General features: G+C 39.6%; 1 protein-coding gene across 1 annotated transcript in view; it reads left to right on the top strand.

Annotated features, from left to right (window-relative positions):
• The first annotated feature begins 1553 nt into the window (after positions 1-1553).
• ADAMTS19 (ADAM metallopeptidase with thrombospondin type 1 motif 19) overlaps positions 1554-23374 on the top strand; it is a 261766-nt gene continuing 239945 nt past the window's right edge. Inside the window, exons 1-2 of the mRNA XM_045998860.1 lie at positions 1554-1798; positions 2409-3055. Coding sequence (XP_045854816.1) covers positions 1726-1798; positions 2409-3055 — 720 coding nt within the window. The 5' untranslated portion in view covers positions 1554-1725. The remainder of the gene's footprint in view (positions 1799-2408; positions 3056-23374) is intronic.

The raw sequence follows: 23374 nt of genomic DNA, 5'->3' as shown, positions 1-23374 counted from the left end.
AGGTTTGGAGGCAGAGCACTCTTGACAAACACACCTAGAGTGTCTTCATGTTTGTTTTTAAGCCCAAGACAACTCAAAGAAAGTATTCTAGGACCCAACTTATTCAAACAATGGCTTTCCTTTGAAATAAGATAGTCTGCCTCCCTTAAAGGCATGGTAGTCACCTTTGACACAAGGAACAGAAGGTGAAATAACAAAGGATGTGGGGAACCAATCTCCCAATGCTGGAATTTTTAAAAATACTGATTTTTAGATGACTGGCCTAGTACAGAGGATGCATACAGAAAGTTAGATCAAACCCTCTTGAGTCTGATGTGAAAAGGTTTGGTGTGGCCAAGGAAGAGGTGTGCAAAAGGGAGTGGGGACCGTGAAGATCTATGACAAAGGAAGCAAGAATATTTAAGTTTGCATTTCCCCCAAAAGACAGAAAGAGCAAAGATACATTTTCAATGTACGAAAAAGTAAAAATGGCAAAATAATCTCACTTTATGAGATCTTTAACATACAATATTTAATGTCAGTCCCTTTAATCTCACCCTTGTGTGAGAGAGAGTGTGTGTGTGTATGAGAGCCAGAGAAGGGGAGGAGGATGGAAATTGATAGCAGTGATGAATGGGAAGCCTGAAAGATAAGGTGGTATAAGGAGCTCTGAAATGACAGGGTGTCTACTGTCCTGGGAACCTTTGAAGCACACGCCATGACGAATTACATTATCTCCCAGCTTAGAAAATTCCTAGAGACAAAGATGGATAGAAAAATCAAAGTCTTTGGGAAGTGGGGCCACCGCTTTGTGCTCAACCCTGCAGTAAAGTTTTGCTTTGTGTGATGTGAAGATTGCGGAGGGAGGGACGAGGGGGTGGGATGGACTGGAGAGGCGCTTCTACCTGCACACACCTCAGCTGGGGAGTGGGGGTGGGAGTGGGCGCTGAGTAAGGATGCAAATCGGCCTCCCAGGAGTGGCCAATCAGCAGTCAGGTGAGGGAATTTGGGTCCCCACCCCAACTGGGTGTGTAAACACGTGTGTGGTTTTCTGGGACCTTTGTCCCACAAAGTCACAAGAGGCGGGCACCCCTTGCTCCCTTCTTGTCAGATCTGCTTGAATCTTTTCTCCTCCACACCCACCTCGAGAGTCGTATCTCCTCCTCATCCCGCCACAAATTCGCTCCCGCGCCTCTCAGGGTAAGAGCTCGCAGCACTCCGGACCCGAGTCGTGCGCGGAGCTTGGCACACCAGGTTGCTGGGAACCGCTCCTGGCAGTTCTGCGCGGGTGCAGGCGGCGAGCCACGGCTGGGACACCGCGGAGCTCCTGCCCGCGCGGGGCAGTCCTCCCTCCTGTCCGGAGGCAGCACTGCCCGCCTTGCGCCTGCCGGCTCGCTCCTGAACTTTGGGTCTATCCTGTGGGGCTCCGGAAACTCTCGCAACGTCCAGAACACAGAAAATAAGACTCATCACCTAATTCGCCAGGGAGCCTGAGCGCTGCGGGGCCGCGGCTCTGCCTGCCCCCGCTCCTCCCCCCACCCCACCCCCGCCCGGGCTCGGGCAGCCTCTCCGAGTCACACAGCACCCCCCCTCCCACCCCCGGCAGACAAAGGGCCTGGGCAAACTCGCCGCCCGGCCTTCTTGCGCTCCGGGGAGGCGGCGGCGCCCGCGGTGGATCGCGCAAGGAGGCGCGCGCGGGGCAGGGAGCCGCGGCCGCGGGAGCGCGGTCCCGGAAAGAGCCGCGAGATGCGCCTTACTCACATCTGCTGCTGCTGCCTCCTTTACCAGCTGGGGGTCTTGTCGAATGGGATCGTTGCAGGTAAGTTCTTCCGAGACTTTAGGCTGGCTTTCCAACTTCCCCAGCGGAAACCGAGAACGCACAGGGAGGCAGGTCTGGTGCAGCTGGTGCGCGGTGAGGAGGGCTCAGTGGGTAGCAATAAAAAGGAGCGTGCGGGTGCAGATGAGGGGGTCATGCTCGCGAGCGAAATGCACTCCTCTCGACCTCATTTTAAGCATCATGGAATGGTTAGTTTTCCTCCAATGAGAGCAGTAATATTTGCGTTTACAGCACCTGGAGGAAAACGGGGAAGTACAGCAATGGATAGGGAGGCTTTGCTCTGACATATGCTTAAGAAAGTAATGTCTTTGCACCGGTTTTCCTTCACCAACTAAGTGGTGTCACCAAACTTTGCTGCCCCACTCATTCACCCCTCCCCCCATATCATCGTACTTTTATTTTGAAAATGCTGGGGTCTGTAATCTGATCGCAAGTCTTCAGGGGTTGCAAGAGTTTCGGGGGCTAGACGGGTGGTCTCCAACACATTAACACGAGAACCTTGTGTCCGAACCTAATGTGAGCCTGGGAATGCTTGTGCTACTGGAACCGCGGCACTTTAAGCCCCGCACTTCTCTGTCTGCCCCGCCCGCAGGGCTGCAGTTCGCCCCCGACCGCGAGGAGTGGGAAGTCGTGTTTCCTGCACTCTGGCGCCGGGAGCCAGTGGACGCGGCCGGCGGCAGCGGGGGTAGCGCGGACCCAAGCTGGGTGCGCGGCGCAGGCTCCCGGGCGCAGGCGGCCGGCAGCTCACGCGAGGTGCGCTCGGTGGCCCCGGCGCCGCCGGTGGAGCCCGCGGAGGGCCGGTCCGAGCCCCAGCCCCAGCCTCAGCCGCCGTTGCCGCCGGCGGGTGAGGAGGACGAGGAGTTCGAGTCGCAGGAACTGCCGCGGGGATCCAGCGGGGCTGCCGCCCTGTCCCCGGGCGCCCCGGCCTCGTGGCAGCCGCCGCCCCCACAGCCACCCCCGTCTCCTCCCCCGGCCCAGGAAGCCGAGCCGGACGGCGACGAGGTACTGCTGCGGATCCCGGCCTTCTCCCGGGATCTGTACTTGCTGCTCCGGAGAGATGGCCGCTTCCTGGCGCCGCGCTTCGAGGTGGAACAGCGGCCGAGTCCCGGCCCGGGCCCAACGCGGGCAGCAACCGCCCCCCGCCCTTCCGCGCCGCCCGACGCCTCCTGCTTCTACACCGGGGCGGTGCTGCGGCACCCTGGCTCGCTGGCCTCTTTCAGCACCTGTGGAGGTGGCCTGGTAAGCGCGCCCTTCCTTCCCCAGCTCTCCACTTTCCCGCCACTCCTCCCTCTCCCCTCACACACCGGGCTGGTTTGACCGTCCCTCATCCCCTTCCAAAGCGGTCGCCCTGAACTTCACTCTTGTCTCCGCTACCGCAGGAAGTCTAACCGGTTTACCTCCCATTGAACATCTCCAGGGCAGTGAGTGAATCTGAAGGCTAATTGGGTGGATGAACAGCCTTCTCCTTCTACATGGCTATAAGTTTCTTTTGATTACTGTATCAAACTGCCTCCTGGTAACTCTTCCCACTGGTTTTACTTCTTTCTGTTTTCCAAAATAAGCCCACCACGTGTTGTCTTTTCGGAGTGTGGAAGACTGCCAATCTGCTCACTGCAGAATCTCTTCCGGGTCTGCCCCCACCCCCAGTTCTGCATTTATTATAAAAAAAATTTTTTTTTAATGTCCTGCTTCAAAGTTGTCAGAACAGTTCTCTAGGGAATTACATTCTGACAGCTGTCTAGAATTTAAACACATGCATAGCCATGCTGGACACCTGTTCAGTGTTCGGGGAGGGGTGGGGGGACAGGAGCGAAGGAGTCACCGAAAGACTGGGAGCTGTGGACGGATGAATGACCTTAGAACCCAGTCGGTATGCAAAGGGTCATGGTTCTGTGGTTTAACTTTTTCTTTTCTGAGGTGTACATTTTACCTGGTGGGAGTTGGCTTTTCTCCTCTCCACTCCATGGTAGAAAGTAATAGGGGTAGGAGCCTTGCTGAGAGGCCTGTTGGAATGGGAAAGTAGAAACCATTTTCGCTATCTGAACAATGGAGATCATCTTTGGATTTTCTCTTCTCTGCCCTGACCCAGGTTTGGGGACAATTGTTACCTCCTGTAAGTTGGCCTTTACTTTATGGTAAAGTATACATAACATAAAATTTACCCTTTAACCATTTTTAGATGTACACTTCAGAGGCATTAAGTACCTTCACCTTATTGTACATCCATCATCATCGTGGCCTTTATTACTGGTTTAATACAAAACCCACAAGATATTGAAAATGCTCATGTGATTTGTGGCTTCATTTTGCTGTTTCTAAAGAGCCATTGATGAAATCCACAAGGACTTATCTGAAAACAACCTGCTCGTTTCTAGAAAAATCTAATAGAAATGGAGAGCAGAAAATATCCGCACAATCAAAGCCACCCAAAGTCATGAAATGGAAAAAGATGGTTAAATCCAGACAAAATGAAACTGGAAATTTTTACCTATGCCCTCCTAAGGTCTCATAGTCCAATGATGTAAATTGCTGGACAGGGCTATATTTTACCAGATGCTCATAATGATGAATATTCAAATATGGACATTTTTAGCCATGAGTGAAAAAAGTTGGCATGGAAAAAATACACGAAAAGCTTTTAAAAATGTTTTTTGTGGAACTGATGTTTGAACACTTCACTGGGGAAAACATTTTGTGGGGCTTTCATTGTCCACTAGTTTTTGGCCAGGGATTAAATAATTACATATAGAAAGTTCCTGGTGTGGTAGAAGCAATAGGGGATAAAGCATTTCACTGTGTTGAAATGTGGGCTTTTGGTCACATTTTCCAAATGAGCTATGCTTTCTCTCCATACTTAAGGGAGCAAAGTTAGAATTATGAGTAGGTTTTTCATAGACTGAATAGGAGTTTGACATACCTCTCTGTTTATCATGTTGGACTTTTACTCACTTTTCCTATTAGCCACATATGTATATGTTCTGAACTGGGAAGTCTTTGTTATTGAGGAAATCTGACGTTGCCAGCAATACAGTATAGCAGTCAGACGTTTGAGTTAAAAGTTAGGCAGATAGCCAAGAAGAGTGGGTTTGTTACTCCAGACTCTACCATGCCAGCCCCTTTTCCCTTATGAGGGTGGATTAGGAAAGAGCATAATTTTGTTATCTGAGCTCTGACATTGGCTTGTACCCTGACAATTGACAAGTCCCTTACCTCTCTGGGCTTCAGTTTTCATTAGTTAAATGAGAGAATTGGATGATTTAATTAAAAACTGGAGGATAGAATTGAAATTCTATTAGATGCTTAATGTATCCTATATCCTCCACTAGGGATTTGCAGATTAGGAGAAGGACAGCATACATACGTGGTTATGACCCGGGTATCTATAGAGCAGCAGAGGTGCTGAATCGAATCCTATTCCTGAGATGGATCCAGCTTGGGAAGGTGGGGAAGTCTTCCCAAAGCAGAGTTTAACTGAAGCATGAGGAGGCTTTCCCCAGGCAGAACAAGGCTAAAGAGTGTTTTAGGTAGAGAGATGATGCTGAAGATATAAAAGTAGAGACCTATCAAGGAAATGAAAATAAGAACCTCCTGTGACTGGGCTAAAAGGTCCAATAAGGGGAAATGACCCTAAAATATCTGGTGAGATCAGACCTCAAAAGCCTTGTCTGCTAGATTATAGGCTGTTCCAAACTATTGATTATCATAAGGCTACATCGTGTTCTGTATTTCCAGAAATCTGTGATTCTCTAATTCTAATGTGAGGAGTCACGATGACTTTCTGTGGGGGTGAATTATTTATAAATGCAACTGCTTTTCATTCGCAACAGTTTTTTTTTTTTTTTCTTCTTCCCAGTAAGTGAAAGCTTTCTGATCATTAGTTGCCTAGAAAAGAGTAGATACCTAAGTGTACCATCTCCTCCCCTCTTTTAACAGCTAGCTTTGTCTTCTGGTGCCTGAACTCCTCCACACTTTTGAATTAGTGTATATTTGAAAAGATCCAAGAGTCTCTATCAGGGAAGATAGATCATCAACTACCCAGTCCTGCACAGTGGTAGACATTTATAAGGTTGGCCAATTCATTCTCCAGATACCAGTCTGCTTGTGCAATGAAAGGGGAAGTGCTAGAATAGATATTTTGGGTATATGATCAGGAGCTGCCTCTTCAAAGGTCTTAATCTTTCTGGATCTCATTTTTCCTATTTATAAAACATACAAATTTTATTTGCATATCTAGCAATAGATGTATGAAGTGTTCTTGCTATTTCTGTTTTCCCTTCTTAGTCTCTAATATTGAATAGTAATCTTATTTGAGCCACATAGTAGATCCAGCGGACACATAAATATCCTAATACTAAGCAATGAAACTTTTGATAAATAAGTCCTCTGAGCAAGACATTGTGCAGATATGGAGAATACAAAAAGGAGATGAAAAAGCCTTGATGTATATTTCAAGGAGCTTCCAGCCTGGTGTGCCAGTGACATATAGAAACAGGGAAATACAACAGCTGGGAGAGCTACAAATGTAGTATGCCCCAAGTGCTTTGATGCTACTTTCTTACACATTTCTCTTCATTTTCACAACACTGTAAGATACCTGGTTCCGAGTCAGCACCCAGTAAAAGTCACTGGACAAAATAGAGCACATACAGTACTTTATTATGTTTTAAATAAGTCTATAAAAATTAAAATACAAAAATGCAATAAATTAAATTTTATGAAAGAGTACAACAATTATATTGGCTCAAAACTAACACATTAGTTTTTGTTTTTATTTTTGTTTTTGTTTTTAAAAGCACACCTAAGCAGAATAAACTAGGTGACTGCACACATTGCCTGTGGTTCCCTTACAATGGACTGTTGAAATGGTTATCATTAATATTTGGATCATCCTTCCAGGATGATAAAGAGTGACTACTTAAACTTTATCCCCTTAATTTTTAAGTTTTATACAGTAGTCATTTGATTAGCTCTTTATAGAGAATCTGCAACCTTGTGTAAATTCAATTGTTTTGGGCAGTTTACTCCTTTTTTCTTGTATCACAGTATTCTATGTCACAGCAAGTTTTGAAGAGTTAAATATTTTAGGATATCCATTCCAGACAAGGCACTTTCTCAGGTACCAGTACTAAGGCAGGAGGGGAGTGTGTCCCGACAGGGTTGGGGCAAGAGTTTTGCACTAGCAGAACTAGGAAGAAGTGGCATGAACATTCAAATGAAGAAAAGTAAAGATTGCCGACTAATCTCACACATCCACCTTCTTGGTTCAAGCCAAGTCTTAGGAGCCACCGAAAAGATCTTCTAAATAAATCTAAAGCAATATTATAAAAGAATGCCATTAGTAACTCAGACATGTTGAATATCTCCTGAAAGACTGAAAACAGTTTGGGCTGGATTCATGAAGAACACGGAGACATTAGGAAACCTCCATGAACAGTGGAGGCTTTACCAGAAGTGCAGGGAGCAGGAATGCAGGGAGCAGAAGTGGCATTGACTTTTTCTCATGTCCAGTTATGACCAGCATTGGAATCCACATGTGCGTGTCGAGGCAAGAACAGAGAGGACAAAGACAGAGCTTTCCCAGGCATGTTGGTGACACCAGAGGACACAGGATCTCCCCTTTCAAAAGATGATCTATTGGCTCCCTGCCCCCAGCAGGCGGCCCACCTGTTTCATCAAATAACCAGAGGAGTCACCACAGATAGGTGAGCGGGGAAATCGAAAAGATATGAGCTGACACCCAAGAATATCACACTTTCAAGAAAATGACCCGCATAAAGGAGAGCCATCAAACTCTGGCCAGCTAATATACAAAGCAACAAAATTAATAGAATAAATGGAGACTTTAATGGAAGCATAAGAGCAGATATATATTCCTGGACAAAATAAATTTTAAAAAATACAGCAATACCTGCTGTCCAGAAAAGAATGATTAGTTACAATGTATCTAAAAATAAGTTGTCACTAGAATTAAAAACTCCATCAATGAACTGACAGGTAAATTTCTGATCTAGAAGATCAGGCCCAGAAATTCCCCCAGAACATACTATAAAGGACAAATATGTCAACAGTATGAAAGAAAAGTTGTGAGCCGTGAATCCTAGGTTTGGATGTTCGAATTTGTCTAATAGCGGTTAACTTTTAAAATAACTAAAAGGATAGAATTTTGTTAATGTGAGTGTAGTGTAATTTATTTGACCATTGTCCTGTTGTTCCAGTTTTTTCACTTTTATAAGTAACTCCGGGATAAACACACTTATACAGTAAACGTTGAGCACACATCTGATTATTTACCTCCACCCATTTATAAAGGATAGAAATTTTAAAATGCATGCAATGTACCCTAAACATTTGAATCTAATTTAAATCACATATATATGTGATTTATATATATGTATATCATATATATCATATGTATTATATTAATATATATTTATTTATATATAAATAAATATTTATTTTATCAAATATTATATGATAAATATTTGTCATATATATATATAGATATCAGCCAAGCTTTGGATGTGAAGTCATACAGGTGAACCTCACCCAGTAGGCATACAAACCATTTCCAATATAGACTTTTATATTTGGAAGAAAAACTAAAGACACACTCAACATAACTTATGTGTAGAATCCTGGACTTTTAAAAATTTCGTTTCTTTTACAGCTGCTTCATCCTGAATAAAATTAGAGTCATTTTCCTTTAGCAACTTAACCTTTCTCAAGCTTTTCCAAAATTTTCAAGGGAACAAAGACACTTTTGCACTTGTATTTTACTCTTTCATATTTAGTGTCAGATTAAATTGCATGATTACAGAATATTGTATCTATGTGTGTTCAAGCAAATGCAGGTGATTCCTGGTTAACACACAGGCTGACTGTTGGAAATAATTGCGTGTAGCAAGATAAGGGAGGAATGTATGAACTGTGCGCACTCTGTATGTTGTATGCCTTGGTGACCATATTTTTAAGATGGTGTGTAGAGTGTTATTTAATTCAGTGATTTGAGTTGATTTGGCTGATATAACTAACATGGGTTAGATAGATAGTTTTTCTGTATCATAATCACATTTCCAGAAATAAAGGAAGACGTGCACCTCCAGGTCGAAGGACGAGTCACCAAGCTCACAGTGGTGTAAGTAGAGACCCATGCCTAGACACACTGTGGGAGAATATTAGAAAATCAAAGAGAAAGAGAAAATTCTCTGTGTTTAATGAGGGAATGATTATCTCTACTGGAATGAGTGTCAGACACTAGAGGATCATGAATTGATTGTTTTAGAGTTCTGAGGAAATAGGATTTTGAATCCTGGACTCAGCCCAACACAATTCATCATTTTTTTCCAAGTTTTTATTTAAATTCCAGTTAGTTAACAAACAGTGTAATATTAGTTTCAGGTGTAGAATTTAGTGATTCATCACTTCCATACAACACCCAATCTATGATCATCATAACAAGTGCCCTCCTTACTACCCCTTGCCTGTTTAACCTGTCTCCCCACCCACCTTCCCTCCAGTACGTTCTCTATAGTTATAAAGAGTCAAATAACCATGGAAACTTAAAGGCAAAATAATATCATTTTCAAAATTATAAGGACTCAAACTTTACCAAACAGAACTTCCAAATTGTATGCAGTGAAAAGTCTTCCTCCAATCCTTTCCCAGTTATTGCTAGATTCTTAACCTAGATGTAGCTGGGGTTATTAGTTTCTAGTGTGTGGTCTAGAAGCAGTTGATTAAGCTTATATTATTTATAGACACACACATGCATGCACATGTGAGATTACCACATGAGTGCACAGAGAGAATCTCCTTTATTTTTTGATAGTTCCCGTTATCTGATTGTAAGTATTCTCCTTAATCTACTTAATCTATTTGGTGTTGAAGTCCACTCGATCAATTCTAATATTTTCCTATTATGAACAGCACTAAATAAATAGGACTCTACCATTTTGCTTATGTAATGTAAATCTTTGTCAAAGGGCATGTTGTACTGGTAAGTTGGGGTGATGATGTCTGATTGTACCCCACAGTGGTGGTACCACTCTGTACTCTTCAGGCCAGTGGAGTATGAGAGTACATCTTTCCTCTATGCTTTTGTTAAAGACGTTGATGTTTGTGAAATCTAATAGGCCAAAAAAAAAAAAAAAAAAGTTCCCTCAGTGAAATTTTAATTGACATTTTGGAGGTATTTTTGTGAGGCTGAGCATCTTTTCATATTTTTATTTTTACTTCCTTTCCTGTAAATGTTGTGTTCATGTCTGGTAGTCATTTTTTCATTAGAATTTTAGTCTTTTTCATTTCTATTCCAGAGCTCTTTCTGTATTAGTATTTTAACAAGATAAATGTTAATAATGAAATAATAATGCTAAGTGTAGAAAGTTTGGAAAATATATGAAATAAGTCACCTTTAAGCTTACCATCTATAGATAGTCACGTTTTAGTGAATATGCTGAAAAGGAAATATGAGTATCAAATAAACACTCACAATTGTTCTCAAATTTATTAGTAAGCTAGTAAAAGCAAATCTCCTCAGACATCACTGCTGGTTCATTCGGTTGGCACAAATTATGCAAATTGATAATATCCATAGGGCATGCTTGGAGAACACTTAATCTTACGCACTGTAGGAGAGCAAATTGGTCGAGTCTCTTGTATTGTATGTACTTAAATTTTAAATGCTTACCCTTCTTTTCAGGAATATTCATATGTGTGCAAAAGACTTACATATTAGCCTCTTCATTGTAATATTGTTTTCAAGGGCAGAACACTGTAAGTAGTCATCATTAGGGGGTGACTTACATAGATATAATTTGCTGAATGCATGGAGAAAAAAAAGATAAAAGCCATTCCTTGTTTCAGTATACATACAGTCTTCAAGGAACTGTTCCTTTGCTTCAGCTTCTTGCCCTCCCTACATCCATCACAATTCTGTGATTTAGTCAGGGTTCAGTATGCCTTTATCACCTTGAAGAACGCATCTCTCTAAGGCATTCTGTGGTTTTCTGGTTTAAGATTCAGGATGGCATATATGATTGTTGTCCTGCCGGTGGTGACACATGAGAATTTTCTGTATGTAGATTGTGCAGACCCTCCAGTCTTATTTAAGGCAATCATACAGTGAATTCTAATAAAAAATTAATCTTAGAATTAATCCAATGATGGATTGACATTGTACATTAAAAGTCCATAAATTCTTTAATCATATGTTAATCTATATCTTAATATCTTGAATTCAGGCATGGGCCAATTTTATGAGAATAAATTTGTTTAATAGTAAAACTTGCTTATTAAATATTTAATTATTAACATTAATATTTTGTATGTACTTGGAATTTATTAGTTGAATCATAGTGTGGTATACTTTTTAAATTCAGGAAATTCTTTACAGGAGCCTTCAAGTATTTTCTATGCAACACGAAAACAGCACATTTTTATTGAGCTCACGCACAATTGAATGTTTCCGCGTAATTGCAGTTACATTTTTATCCCAGATGGTTTCATGGATTTCTTTGTACAAAGTAACGCATAATCAGAGGAGTTCCAGGTTCCTGATAGATGGGAAGTAGCTTACCTTAGGAAAGTAATCTTGACATATTTTGAGGCAGTGGGACAACCAGTAGTCCCTCTTGGATTATGATTTGGGGGGTTTCCTGAAAGGAAATTTTAAGATTCCCTTGGCTAAGCAAGGACCATAACTTGCTTCAGAGTGCATTTAGGGTGCAGCCATAGTGAGCACATCATTTTGTCTCCATCTCATCTTTATTCTCATGCCAAACCCTAGACTGAGAGAAGTGAGAAAATGGGAACTAAGCCATTTTAATGCTACCCAGATATTTCTACAGAATTATTGCGTGACCGTGTTGAGAAGGCCCTTGGGGTTTAGAGAGATTAGTACTTGACTTTTCCAACAAGAGGAACTTGATTCCATTTCATAATTAATGTGTATATATCTGTAATAAATTATTAACTGTTTAGGCTTTAAGTCAGAGGATTAAGAAATTGAGCTGATGAGCCCAGGCCAATTTTGGCATTATTTAACATATTCTGCTTTCCTGTTGCTTTCCATTGAAAAAAAGTAAGATTTAACATTTGTTTTTTGTTTTTTGTTTTTTTTTTCCTTCACAAGCACATAAAGAAGTTTTGCCCCAGATTTTTTTTCCCTCTTATTTCTGCCAGGCTTTGTCTAAAATATATGACCACTTTCTGCAGTGAGCCCACATCACTGGCTCTTTGCTTATGCTTCTACCTGCTTTTTTTCTTAAAATTTGGTGTGCAGACAGCTTTATCAAAATCATGGTGGTAAGGGTGAGGTTGAGGGAGTTGGGAATTCTCCATTTAAATCAGAATCCCAGACTGGGTCTCAGATCCAAGAAATGCATTTTAAAAGAATCCAAGGTGATTCTTGTGCAAGCTAAAACTTGAGGGTGGCCACTAGGAATTTAAGAAACAAACCAGATGACTATATGGAAAGAGGGAAAAAAAAAGTGAGAGAGGGAAGCAAATCATAAGAGACTCTTGATGGTAGAGAACAAATTGAGGGTTGATGGAGGAAGGGGGGTCGGGAACAGGCTAAATGGTGATGGGCATTAAGGAGGGCACTTGTTATCATGAGCACTGGGTTTTGTACAAAAGTGATGAATCACTAAATTCTGCTGGTGAAACCAATATTACATTATGTGTTCACTAACTAGAATTTAAATTTTGAGTGGCTTTGAAAACTCCAGCACTCACCATCTTTAACGACTAGAGTTACATCCAACAAACTTTACACCCTAGGTGTCTTGAATGGATTTTATTGCTCTTTATGAGCTCCTGTAGTGAACTTGGATACTTTCTGTCCTTTTCTTTAACATCCTCCCAGAACCCACTCAGATCTCATTGAGCTGGAAAGGATTTTATGGATTTCAGGTCATTATTCAACAAATTATAAATATGTGCTTATTAGTTGGGAGGTGATATAGTGGGACCTTTATGCCAGTATGAATGTTTTTCTACTCCTTAGGTGAAAAAGTATATAGAAATTGAAACTTGCTTCTCATTCTAGAATTTGGAAGTCAGCAAAGGCAAATTACTTCGAAGTGCCATCAACAGTTGTATAGGTGGTGTAACAGGAAACTTATTCCAGCTGTTTCACAATAGTTATTGTAATGAAATAAAATTGATTGGCAACACAGGAAAAAACATACATTCAGCTTGAAGGGGGTCTATGGTGGCAGCCAGTTTAGATGTGGATAAATGAAGACAGAGGCACATTGCTGTGGAATATTAGAAAAATCACTGAGAAAATTATAAACTCCTTGCAAGAAATTACCTACTCTGGAATGGTAGGATTAAGAGGACCTTTGGAGATATGTAAGAATTAAATGGTAAGCTATCTCAAATGGCAGAAATAGCTAAAAGGAAATAAAATAGCAAGTCTCATCTATTCATTTACATTCTGTGAATTTGGATGTCATGAGCCCTGTAAAACTCATTAGAATTAACAGTCAAAACATATCAACCTGCTTAGAGGAATGACCAGGCAGATAATCACATCGACAATCTGATAGATGCAAATGGTGTATTTCTGTTATTACTTGGATCCCAATGTGTGTGAGTAAAATGTGATAGGTGCATTTTCATATAAAAGTGTTATATTACCAGCAGATATTTTAGCATACCCAGTTCATAGATGGGCAGTTCAGTTTTTGACCAAGGAACTTATGTATAATTAGCATAAAGTCTTTGTGTTGTTTTCTGCTCTGGTTGTGTGCTTGCAAATAGAACACATAGCATTTCAGAATTTTATTACAACAAAATAGAAAGTTTGAGTCATTTATCACACAAGTAACAATTATGTACAAATATAAATAACAAAGCATAATGTTTGAGTGATTCATTATGGAAATATGTCTTTTAATAAATTTAATTTAACATCCTTTCTTTTCTCTACTAACATATATAATTCCTTTGTCTCTGTAGATCTCCAGTTAAAATCTTGTCAGTTCACAATAGGCAGTTCTAATTAGTAATGTTTTAAAAAGTATTGAATCAGGGGCGCCTGGGTGGCTCAGTGGGTTAAAGCCTCTGCCTTCGGCTCAGGTAATGATCTTGGGGTCCTAGGATCGAGCCCCGCATCAGGCTCTCTGCTCAGCAAGGAGCCTGCTTCCCCCTCTCTCTCTGCCTGCCTCTCTGCCTACTTGTGATCTCTCTCTCTGACAAATAAATAAATAAAATATTTTTTAAAAAGTGTTGAATCAGTAGCTTAAGTTGAATGTTGCTAAATTTTTCCAAGTAGAATCTATTTCTCATGAGTAAGATAGATTCATGAATATGCTGAGCTGATTTTTGTAGGGTAAGTCATTATTTAAAATGTAATATAAAGGATATTGTGAATGCTTTTTCTTCTACTTTTTTTTTCTGGTATGATTTATCTACCCTAAAATTCACCCAAATGTACAATGCAGTGACTTTTAGTACATTTACAGAATTGTGAAACCATAGCCACTACCCAGTTTTAGAACATTTCCATCAACCCCAAGTGGTCACTCATACCCATTTCCAGTCACCCTCTTCCTACCCCCAGTGCCAGGAAACCACTAATTTACTTTCTGTTTCAATAGATTTGCCTTTATGTTTCTTCAAATGAAATCATACAAAATTTGGTCTCTTCTATTTAAGGCTTACACTTAGTGTAATGTTTTTGAGGTTAGTCTGAGTGGTAGCATGTATCAGTAGTTCACTTTTTTTCTTGCTGGATAATAAACCATTGTTTTTAAAAAAATTTTTTTAAAGGGTTCTATATATTTATTTGAGAGAGAAACGGAGCATAAGTATGGGGAGTGAGAGAAACAATCAGATCTACGCTGAGCTTGGAGCCCAATGCAGGGCTCAATCCAGGACCCTGAGATCATGACCCAAGTGGAAATCAAGAGTCTGATTAACCATCTGAGCCATCCAGGTGCCCCTATAAACCATTGTTTATATAACACGACATTTTGTTTATCTCTTCATAAGTTGTGGACATTTGGGTTGCTTTTACTTTTTCACTTATGAATAATGGTAATGTGAATAGTCATTGTGTATATATGTATATATATATGTATATATATTCATACCCCGGGGGTAGACGTCTAAGAGTGGAGTTGCTAGGTCGTTTGGTAAATATATTTAGGAAATTGGCAAGTGCTTCTACAAAATACTGTGCCAGTTTATATTCCTACCAGCAAAGTATCAGCATTCCAGTTTCTCCACATCCTCAACAACACCTGTTACTGTCTCATTTTGATCATAACTACTCTATGACTGTGCAGTGCTATCTCCTTGTGGTTTTAATTTGCATTTTTCTGTTGGCTGTATGGAGCATCTTGTCATCTGCTTTCTCATAGCTACTCATAAATCATCTTGGGTGAAATGTATATCAGATCTTTTGCCTGTTTTAAGTTAGGTTTTCCTTTTTTTAATTATTTGGTTTCAAGAGTTCTTTATATACTTGGGTGTAAATGTTTTTTCAGATATACGATTTGCTACTGTTTTCTTCCAGTTTCTGCATTTCTATTCAGTTTCTTAATGGCGTCTTCTAAAGCTAATTTTTATAAATTTTGGAGAAAAATCCAGTTTATTTATTTTTTTTTGCTTTATCAAATGTACTTTTGGTGTTGTATCTAAGAACTCTGTGTCTAAGTTAAAGTTGCATAGACTTTCTCCCACTGGTGGCATAGGTCTTCTTCCATACTTCTGGTTTTCATATTTAGGTCTATGATTTATTCTGAGTTAGTTTTTGTGTATGGTGTGACGTCAGGGTCCAGATTAATCTCTTTACATGTATATATCCAATTTCTCTCAACACTGTTTACTGGAAAGTTCATTCTTTCCTCTTGAAATGCCATAGGACTTTTGTTGAAAGTCAACCATAAATACAAGTTTACTTTTGAATAATTCATACTCTTCTTTACATACATAAATATGTTTTTCCTTATGTAGTATATTTTGAGTTTGGGAACTTCAAGTTTGATTTTTTCAAAAAATGTTTTGGCTATTCTCTATCCTTTTCATTTCTATCAAAATTTTAGAATCAGGTTGTTAATATTGACATAGGGTCTGCTGGACTTTGATAGGAATTGTGTTTAAAGATCAGTTTGGGGAGTAATTCCATCTGAAACAACACAAAAGCTTTTTTGTTATCTGGAAGTTGTTATTACTAAAGCAGTCTTTAGGGGATGTTTTTAAACACTGCATTGATTGATAAGGAACAGAATTAGCTACTGATAGCCCATATTATAGTGTACAAGATTTCAAATTCATAAGGATTTATGAGAACAAGGAAAGCCACTCATTTGGAGTTATACAAATAAGATATACAAAATAGGAAGTTGAACACTTAGTGTCTTTGCACAATTAGGATGTGAATCTAGGTATCATATTCCAGTGCTGCTTTATATATCCCATTGCTGTGAAAAAGACCAACATTGTTAGTGTCATGTTCAAATAAAATAAACAGGTAAGTCCAAACAAACTTAGAAAATCCAAATCAACCTTTCAGGAAGTAGATCTCAGTCAAAACCATTCAGACTTATTCCCTAAATGTAAATTGATATCCAAATAATTCTGTTTATTTAAATGGAGCCAAGATTTCCAATATATAGCCTTTTATTAAAAACCAAAGCAATATGATTTCTCTGGTAATATGAGTATAGACAGATGTCTTCCAGCTATATGAATCATGATTGAGGAAATGTTATGAAAATAAAGACCCTTAGATAGTTAATGTCCATGTCATTAATTTAATAATGATATAATGAGGCCTCATAAAAATAGAAATATTATATTTAGTTAATTCCAGTGGATAATTTTCACCTTTTAGCAGCTTTTACATAGGGTTGTGTTATAAAACTGACAGCATCGTAGAATTGATGAAATTTAATATGAAAGCAAATGTGGTCTTGGTGTCAAGTTAGGAAGCGAACATTTATGAATGCCTAGTTGCAACTTGTTCTGGAAAAACTTGGCTTGTAAAATAAAAAGTAGTGATATCCAAATAGTTATATTTAAATCTTTGGTTTTGAGTGATAATGTAGGGAGATACACACAGGAAATCTTTATAGAGTTTTTTTTTTTTTTTTTTTTAATGTGCTTAAATTTCTTCTGCTGAAGTTGTCTGTAGGTCAGGATTAAACCAGATTTTCATCCCTGTACATCTTAAATTTGAGCTTTAAGAAATAGAATGATGACCCAAGAATTCTTCCAGGATAGGTGCTTTGGAGTGGTCAGTGGAAAATGGACAAGACATGTTTACAAATACCACCTGAAAATTGGGTCCAAACTTAAGCTGGTAGAATAGTAAATTAAACAAATATGTTGGATCACTAATTTCATTCCCCTGATGGTTTATTTTGCCTTTTCAGTTTCTATAGTTCTTTCTCCTTGTCAGCCCCCAAGAGCTTACATAATCTGTGTGAATTGACACAGTCTTCCTTGGAGGGAGGTACAGTCATGAAGGAGGTCAACAGTTGGAAAGATGAAAGAGGAGAAGCAAATCTACTGGTGCATATTTAGAATGTGTTCTAAGCTTAAGAATGTGGAAACCCCTTATTTCTATTTGAAATGCTTTTGGAATAACATACTGCAGCATCCCTGGGGACAGCCCAGCATTGCACATTAATATGGTTTAAGAGAGCTCCAAAACATTTGCCTATAGTTAGCTCAGTTGTAGTATTTTAGTAAGTGTTCTAATAACTTGGCTGCTCTTGCCTTGGCTGTGGAGACTCCACAAGTGCACAGTGTCCAATTTTTGGGTGCTCGGTCACATGGTCTTACATGTTCTGAACCTATTAATAACTCACCATAGACTTGTAAGAGAAATACATCAGACTCTATATTGGAACTGCGTAATCAACTGTCTACTTAACCCTTCTCTTATTTCTTTCCATTACCCATTCCTCTAGAAGATACACACTCAGTTCTGTTCAGTGCTTATATTCCCTCCCATTCCTGTAATTCTGAAATGGATTCCAATAAATTAGTCTTGGAGACTTAAAAAAATACAATGTAAGTGCCAAAGAAGATAATGGAGGACCTCCATAATTCTATCAATGGTTATAATTGTGATAATAACAGGTCTTTAAGGTACTTTGCAGTTTATAAGCTGCACTTACAAAATCTTTTGATTGTGGTATATCTGCACATTTTTATAAAATAAGTGACCTGCTCCAACAAATGCATAGGTGTGAGTAGCTTTCCATACCCTGACAGTGGCATACAAGAGACATGCCTGCAAGAAATAGAGGTATTGGACTTTTCTATTAATCATACTACAAGGGCAGGAAGTAAGTGACGCCTCTACCTTTTTCTTTTTCAGATCAATAAGGATTGGCGAATAGAATTCTATTTGCATCAATTTCTAAAAAGAAAGACTCTAGGCTCAGCATATAATACCTGTATTTACTGAGCACCACGATACACCGTACTCACACTCACACTCATACTGCCATACAGCATGGCTGATTTTCATAGAAGGCCACTAAGATACATGCTCTTGCTTGATTTTATAGATGAGATGCTGAAGCTCATGGATATTGAGTAAGTCACCCATATCAAGCAGCTGGTAATGCTAGGAGGTGAAATTCAAAGTCACACCTGTGTGTGTGTGTGTGTGTGTGTGTGTGTGTTCTGTGTCTATGTGTATGTGTGAGTACATGTGTGAGCATGCGAGCGTACATGGTGAAAATCTTTTGTTACTTCAGTTTTATTTATCAGAGATGTATAACATTCACATCATTTTAATTCTTTGATCCAAGGTATAGGGTGGAAATTGACATGGAGTAGATATAAGAAAAGAATTTGACATAATAGAGATTACTAGTTTTTTTGAGAGGCCCAGAGAGGGTTGGGGGAAGGGTAAGGGGAAGGGTTAGAGAGAGGATCTTAAGAGGCTCCATCTCAGGACCCTGAGATCCTGACCTGAGCTGAAATCAAGAGTCAGACGCTTAACTGACTGAGCCTCCCAAACTCCCAGAAATTACTGATTTTTAATGTAACCTATCTTTCCTTACTCCTTCTAGAGGCTGTCTTGTATTAGTATTCTCAAAAGTTTAAAGCAAGAAATTAGCACACAGTAGAGAGATTTTCTTTAAAATATGCCTGACAGAGTCCGATACCATAAACACTTCTGAAACCAAAGAATTTATTAATGTCACTTGCCAGTTTCATTGTTAGAAAATGCTTTTGGAAAGTTCTGGGATCTTGGAATTAACTTTGGTTTTGTTCTTTGGAATGCATAGAATTCTTTTTCTCTCTTATGACAGTCAGCAATGACTATGCAATAGCTACAAACAGAATGATAATTTATGAATCAGTTCAGTTTGGGGCATTGTACCTGGTGGTTTTTAACAGTTACCTGAGTAGTTTTTATAGTAATCCTGAGAGGAAGGTGTCCTTATAACCATTTTGTTGATCAGGAAGTTGAGGAATTTGCTTGAGGTCTCCAAGGAAGTAAGCTTGGAATCAAATCCCGGTGTGCCTGGTTTGAAAGTTAATACCCTTTATGGAAGTGATTTGAAGACTGAGTTCTCCAGGGCTATGAAGTTCTGAAGTGTTCTTTCAAAAGTTGCCATGTTTCAGGTTTTGGAGTGAGGGAGAATGAAGGGGAGGGTTAAGAGTAGAAGGTGAATTCTAGGCTCTTCTAAACCTGAGTGTCATCATCTCTGTTGTTTTGTGTTTAATATCATGTCATTTTCATGGAATATTTGGTTTGAAAAGTTTCCATGTAGAATAAAATATTTTAGGGACACCTGGGTGGCTCAACCATTAAGCGTCTGCCTTTGGCTCAGGTCATGGATCCTGAGATTGAACCTTGCATCGGGCTCCCTGCTCCATGGAGAGCCTGTTTCTCCCTCTTACACTCCCCTTGTTTGCGTTCCCTCTCTCGCTGTCTCTCTGTCTATCAAATAAGTGAATAAAATAAAATAAAAAAAGAAAAGAAAGGACATGGTCCTGACTGAATGTGAGACTACAAACTTACTCTAAATTAAAAAAAAAAAAAGTTTTATTGGAACTCCTAGAACTTTGACTTCCAGCCATGATGACATAGGAGCTAGAATATCAAGCAAACTGCATGAATTAACGGTGGTTTTTTTCAGGCATCAGACAAACGGTAGCACATGGCAGTCATTTCTGAGAGAAAAGACACCCATGAAGAATCCATGCATATGTCCCAGTTTACAGCCTGAGGGAAGCTGTGGCATTGAAGGAGCAAAACTCGATCCCGGGGTTTTTACTGAATTAAAAAGACAGGGTTGGGATATGAGAGGAGCTGAGGAGGCTGGAATTTGCTGAAGAGCTAAAAATTTGGTGCGTTAAGAAATAAAAATAATTGATAAACGATTTTTTAAGAATAAAATGGTAAAAAACAAATGCTCAATGTAAATAGAGTGAGGACATCATTACAAACGCAATAGGCAAGAAAGGGATAACGAGGGACTATAATGAACAACTTTGTGACAATAAATTCAGTGACTTAGATGAAATGGACAAATAATTCATAAAACACCCAAGCTCCCTGAAGAAAAATTAGTAAATCTGAACAGCATTCTTTCTTTCTCCTTCTCTCTCTCTCTTTTTTAATATTTATTTGAGAGAGGCGGGGGTGGGGGCAGGGCATGAGCAAGGTTTGGAGGGGCAGAGGGAAAGAATCTGACGCAGATTCCCTGCCAAGCACAGAGCCTGACGGAGAGTTCAATCTCAGGATCCTATGATCATGACCTGAGCTGAAATTGAGTCAAAGGCTTAACTCACTGAGCCAACCAGGTGCTCCGGAACAGCATTATTTCTATTGAGAAATTGAATTTGTAGTTAAAAACTCTTTCCAGGGGCGCCTGGGTGGCTCAGTGGGTTAAAACCTCTGCCTTCGGCTCAGGTCACGATCCTGGGGTTCCACGATCGAGCCCCACATCGGGCTCTCTGCTCGGCAGCGAGCCTGCTTCACCCCTCTCTCTCTGCCTGCCTCTCTGCCTACTTGTCATCTCTCTGTCAAATAAATAAATAAAATATTAAAAAAAAAAACAAAAACCTTTTTCCAGGCAAAAGTGGCTCACCTCATGAGTTCTGTCAATTTAAGGGCCTTCAGTCACCCAGACACCATGTTAGGTGTCAAGTTGAATTATCCCCTCACCATTTTCATTTTTCTGTACCATATACATGGAATGGAAGACACTTTGTGTGGGGTATTTTGTTACCTTTATTGTTCCAAATTAAGAGAACTACTAAGTTTCTTAATTCCCAGAGAGCACAATGATCCAAAAGAAATTTCCATCATAGTATACATAGATTTGCAAAGTTTCGGTAAGTGCTGCTCTAAACACTTGTTTACATTGCAGCAGTAGAACTTGTGAGAACCAAGAACTGTTATTGACGATGTTCCATGACATCGGTGTAACTGTCCATTACCGTCTACACCATCCTCTCCTGCTAATCATGGACCTCTTATTTACATTTCTGGAGATCACACCATCACCATTTGCTTTGTACCATGGCAAATTTTTTTTTTTAATATTTTATTTATTTATTTGACAGACAGAGATTTCAAGTAGGCAGAGAGGCAGGCAGAGAGAGAGAGGAGGAAGCAGGCTCCCTGCTAAGCAGAGAGCCTGATGCGGGGCTCGATCCCAGGACCCTGGGATCATGACCTGAGCTGAAGGCAGTGGCTTTAACCCACTGAGCCACTCAGGCGCCCCTAGCATGGCAAATTTTTATACGTTACTTTTATGTTGAGATTTTTCAAATGAATTTTTATGAAAGCATTAGCTTTTCAGGAAAATTCCATTCTTAGGATTTTCTTTGGGTATGTAGATAAGGTCATAGGTAAATAATATTTCTGGTATTTTCATATACTTAACTTTACTTATATAATATAAATGGGATTATATATTATGTGTCTTCTGTAACTTTTTAGTTAAGTGAATGGCAGATTTTTATTCATTTAGAATACTACCATTTTATTAGCTATATACATTATATATATCTTCTATAAGTTTGTAGGCTCAAGATCATTTTATGCCATTTATGTAAATTTTTAAAGAATCATATAATATTCTGTAATATGAGACCACAATAATTTACTTAAAGTGCTAATATAACTTCTTAGTTAAGAGCAAGCATCTCTGCCGTCTATTAATTCTCTTACTTTCGGTAAGATATTTAATCTCTCTGACATTCTGCTTGATATTTAAAACAGGGAAAAATATTTCCTATTTCATATGGTTGTAGTTGAGATTAGAGTAATAATGCAAATAAATTACTCCCAGATCAGGATTTTTCAACCTCGCCACTAATGACATTTTGGGTAGGATAATTGTTGTGGGGGACTGTTTTATGCATTTGTAGAATGTTTAATAGCATCTTTGGTCTCTACCAGATACCCTATCAGGACAGCCAAAAATGTGTCTAGACACTGCCAGATTCTGCACCTCATCCTTGGAGTAGGGTATACAAATAGACCCACTGAGAATCACTATTGGAGAGAAGAGCCTGGTATGGTACATGGTAGTAAGTCTGCTACATGAAGCTTGGCACATGCACAGCACAGTTCTCTGGAATGGTCTTTGCATCGACTACATTGTGGGTGCCTCTTGCCTCAATTCTCCCTGGTAGTGGCCATTAAGAAAGTTTCCCATGTTACCAGGCTTTAGGTTGGTGCCATTTTTACACTACCACAAATAACACTAATTTTGCAATACCACAGTCAGTTACATACATCTTTGTACACCTATAATGAGTGTAACTACCAGGGATATTCCTGGAAATGTTATCTTTGAAGGGGGAGGCAACACAGGTCTTACCATACTGAATTTTTTTTTTTTAAGATTTTATTTATTTATTTGACAGAGGGAGACACACAGAGAGAAGGAACACAAGGTGGGGAGCAGGAGAGGAGAAGCAGGCTTCCTGCCAAGCAGGGAGCCTGCTGTGGGCCGCTATCCCAGGACCCTGGGATCATGACCTGAGCCAAAGGCAGGCGCTTAACGACTAAGCCACCCAGGCACCTCATACCGAAAATTTGATACATCTGCCAAATCACCTTCCCAAAATGCTAGACCCATCTACACTCTCATCTGTTGCACCTAAGATTGCCCTTTTCTTCATATCTTTGTCCATAGTGAATACTAATATTCCTTTTGTATTAAAACATATTTTATACATTTTTAATGTTTCTTTCCCTAACTCACCTTTCTTCTGTGGATTGCATGCACATAAGCATTGCCTATTTTTCTATTAATCTTTTAGTCATTAAAAGCTACACCTAAATCTCTAATTATAAAACTATTCAAGTGTACAGAAAAGCACAGAGATTAAATAGAGCTAACACCCAGGTTTCATGAATGTTAACATTTTAGCATTTTTTGCTTAAGATTTTTATTTTCAGATTTTCACATGGTATTGAAGCCCTTGTGGTGCTCTTCCACAACCATCTTATTTTCTGAGTCCCCAGATGTAACCACTGTTCTCAAATTTGTATACATATTTTCCATCCATATTTTAATAATTATATTAAATAGGTATGCATCCATAAAAATCTGTAAC

The sequence above is a fragment of the Meles meles genome, chromosome 3, assembly GCF_922984935.1.
Source record: "Meles meles chromosome 3, mMelMel3.1 paternal haplotype, whole genome shotgun sequence".
In the NCBI taxonomy this organism is placed as follows: Eukaryota; Metazoa; Chordata; class Mammalia; order Carnivora; family Mustelidae; genus Meles; species Meles meles.
The sequence above is the reverse complement of the archived record's forward strand: the minus strand, read 5'-3'. Positions and strand labels throughout refer to the sequence as shown.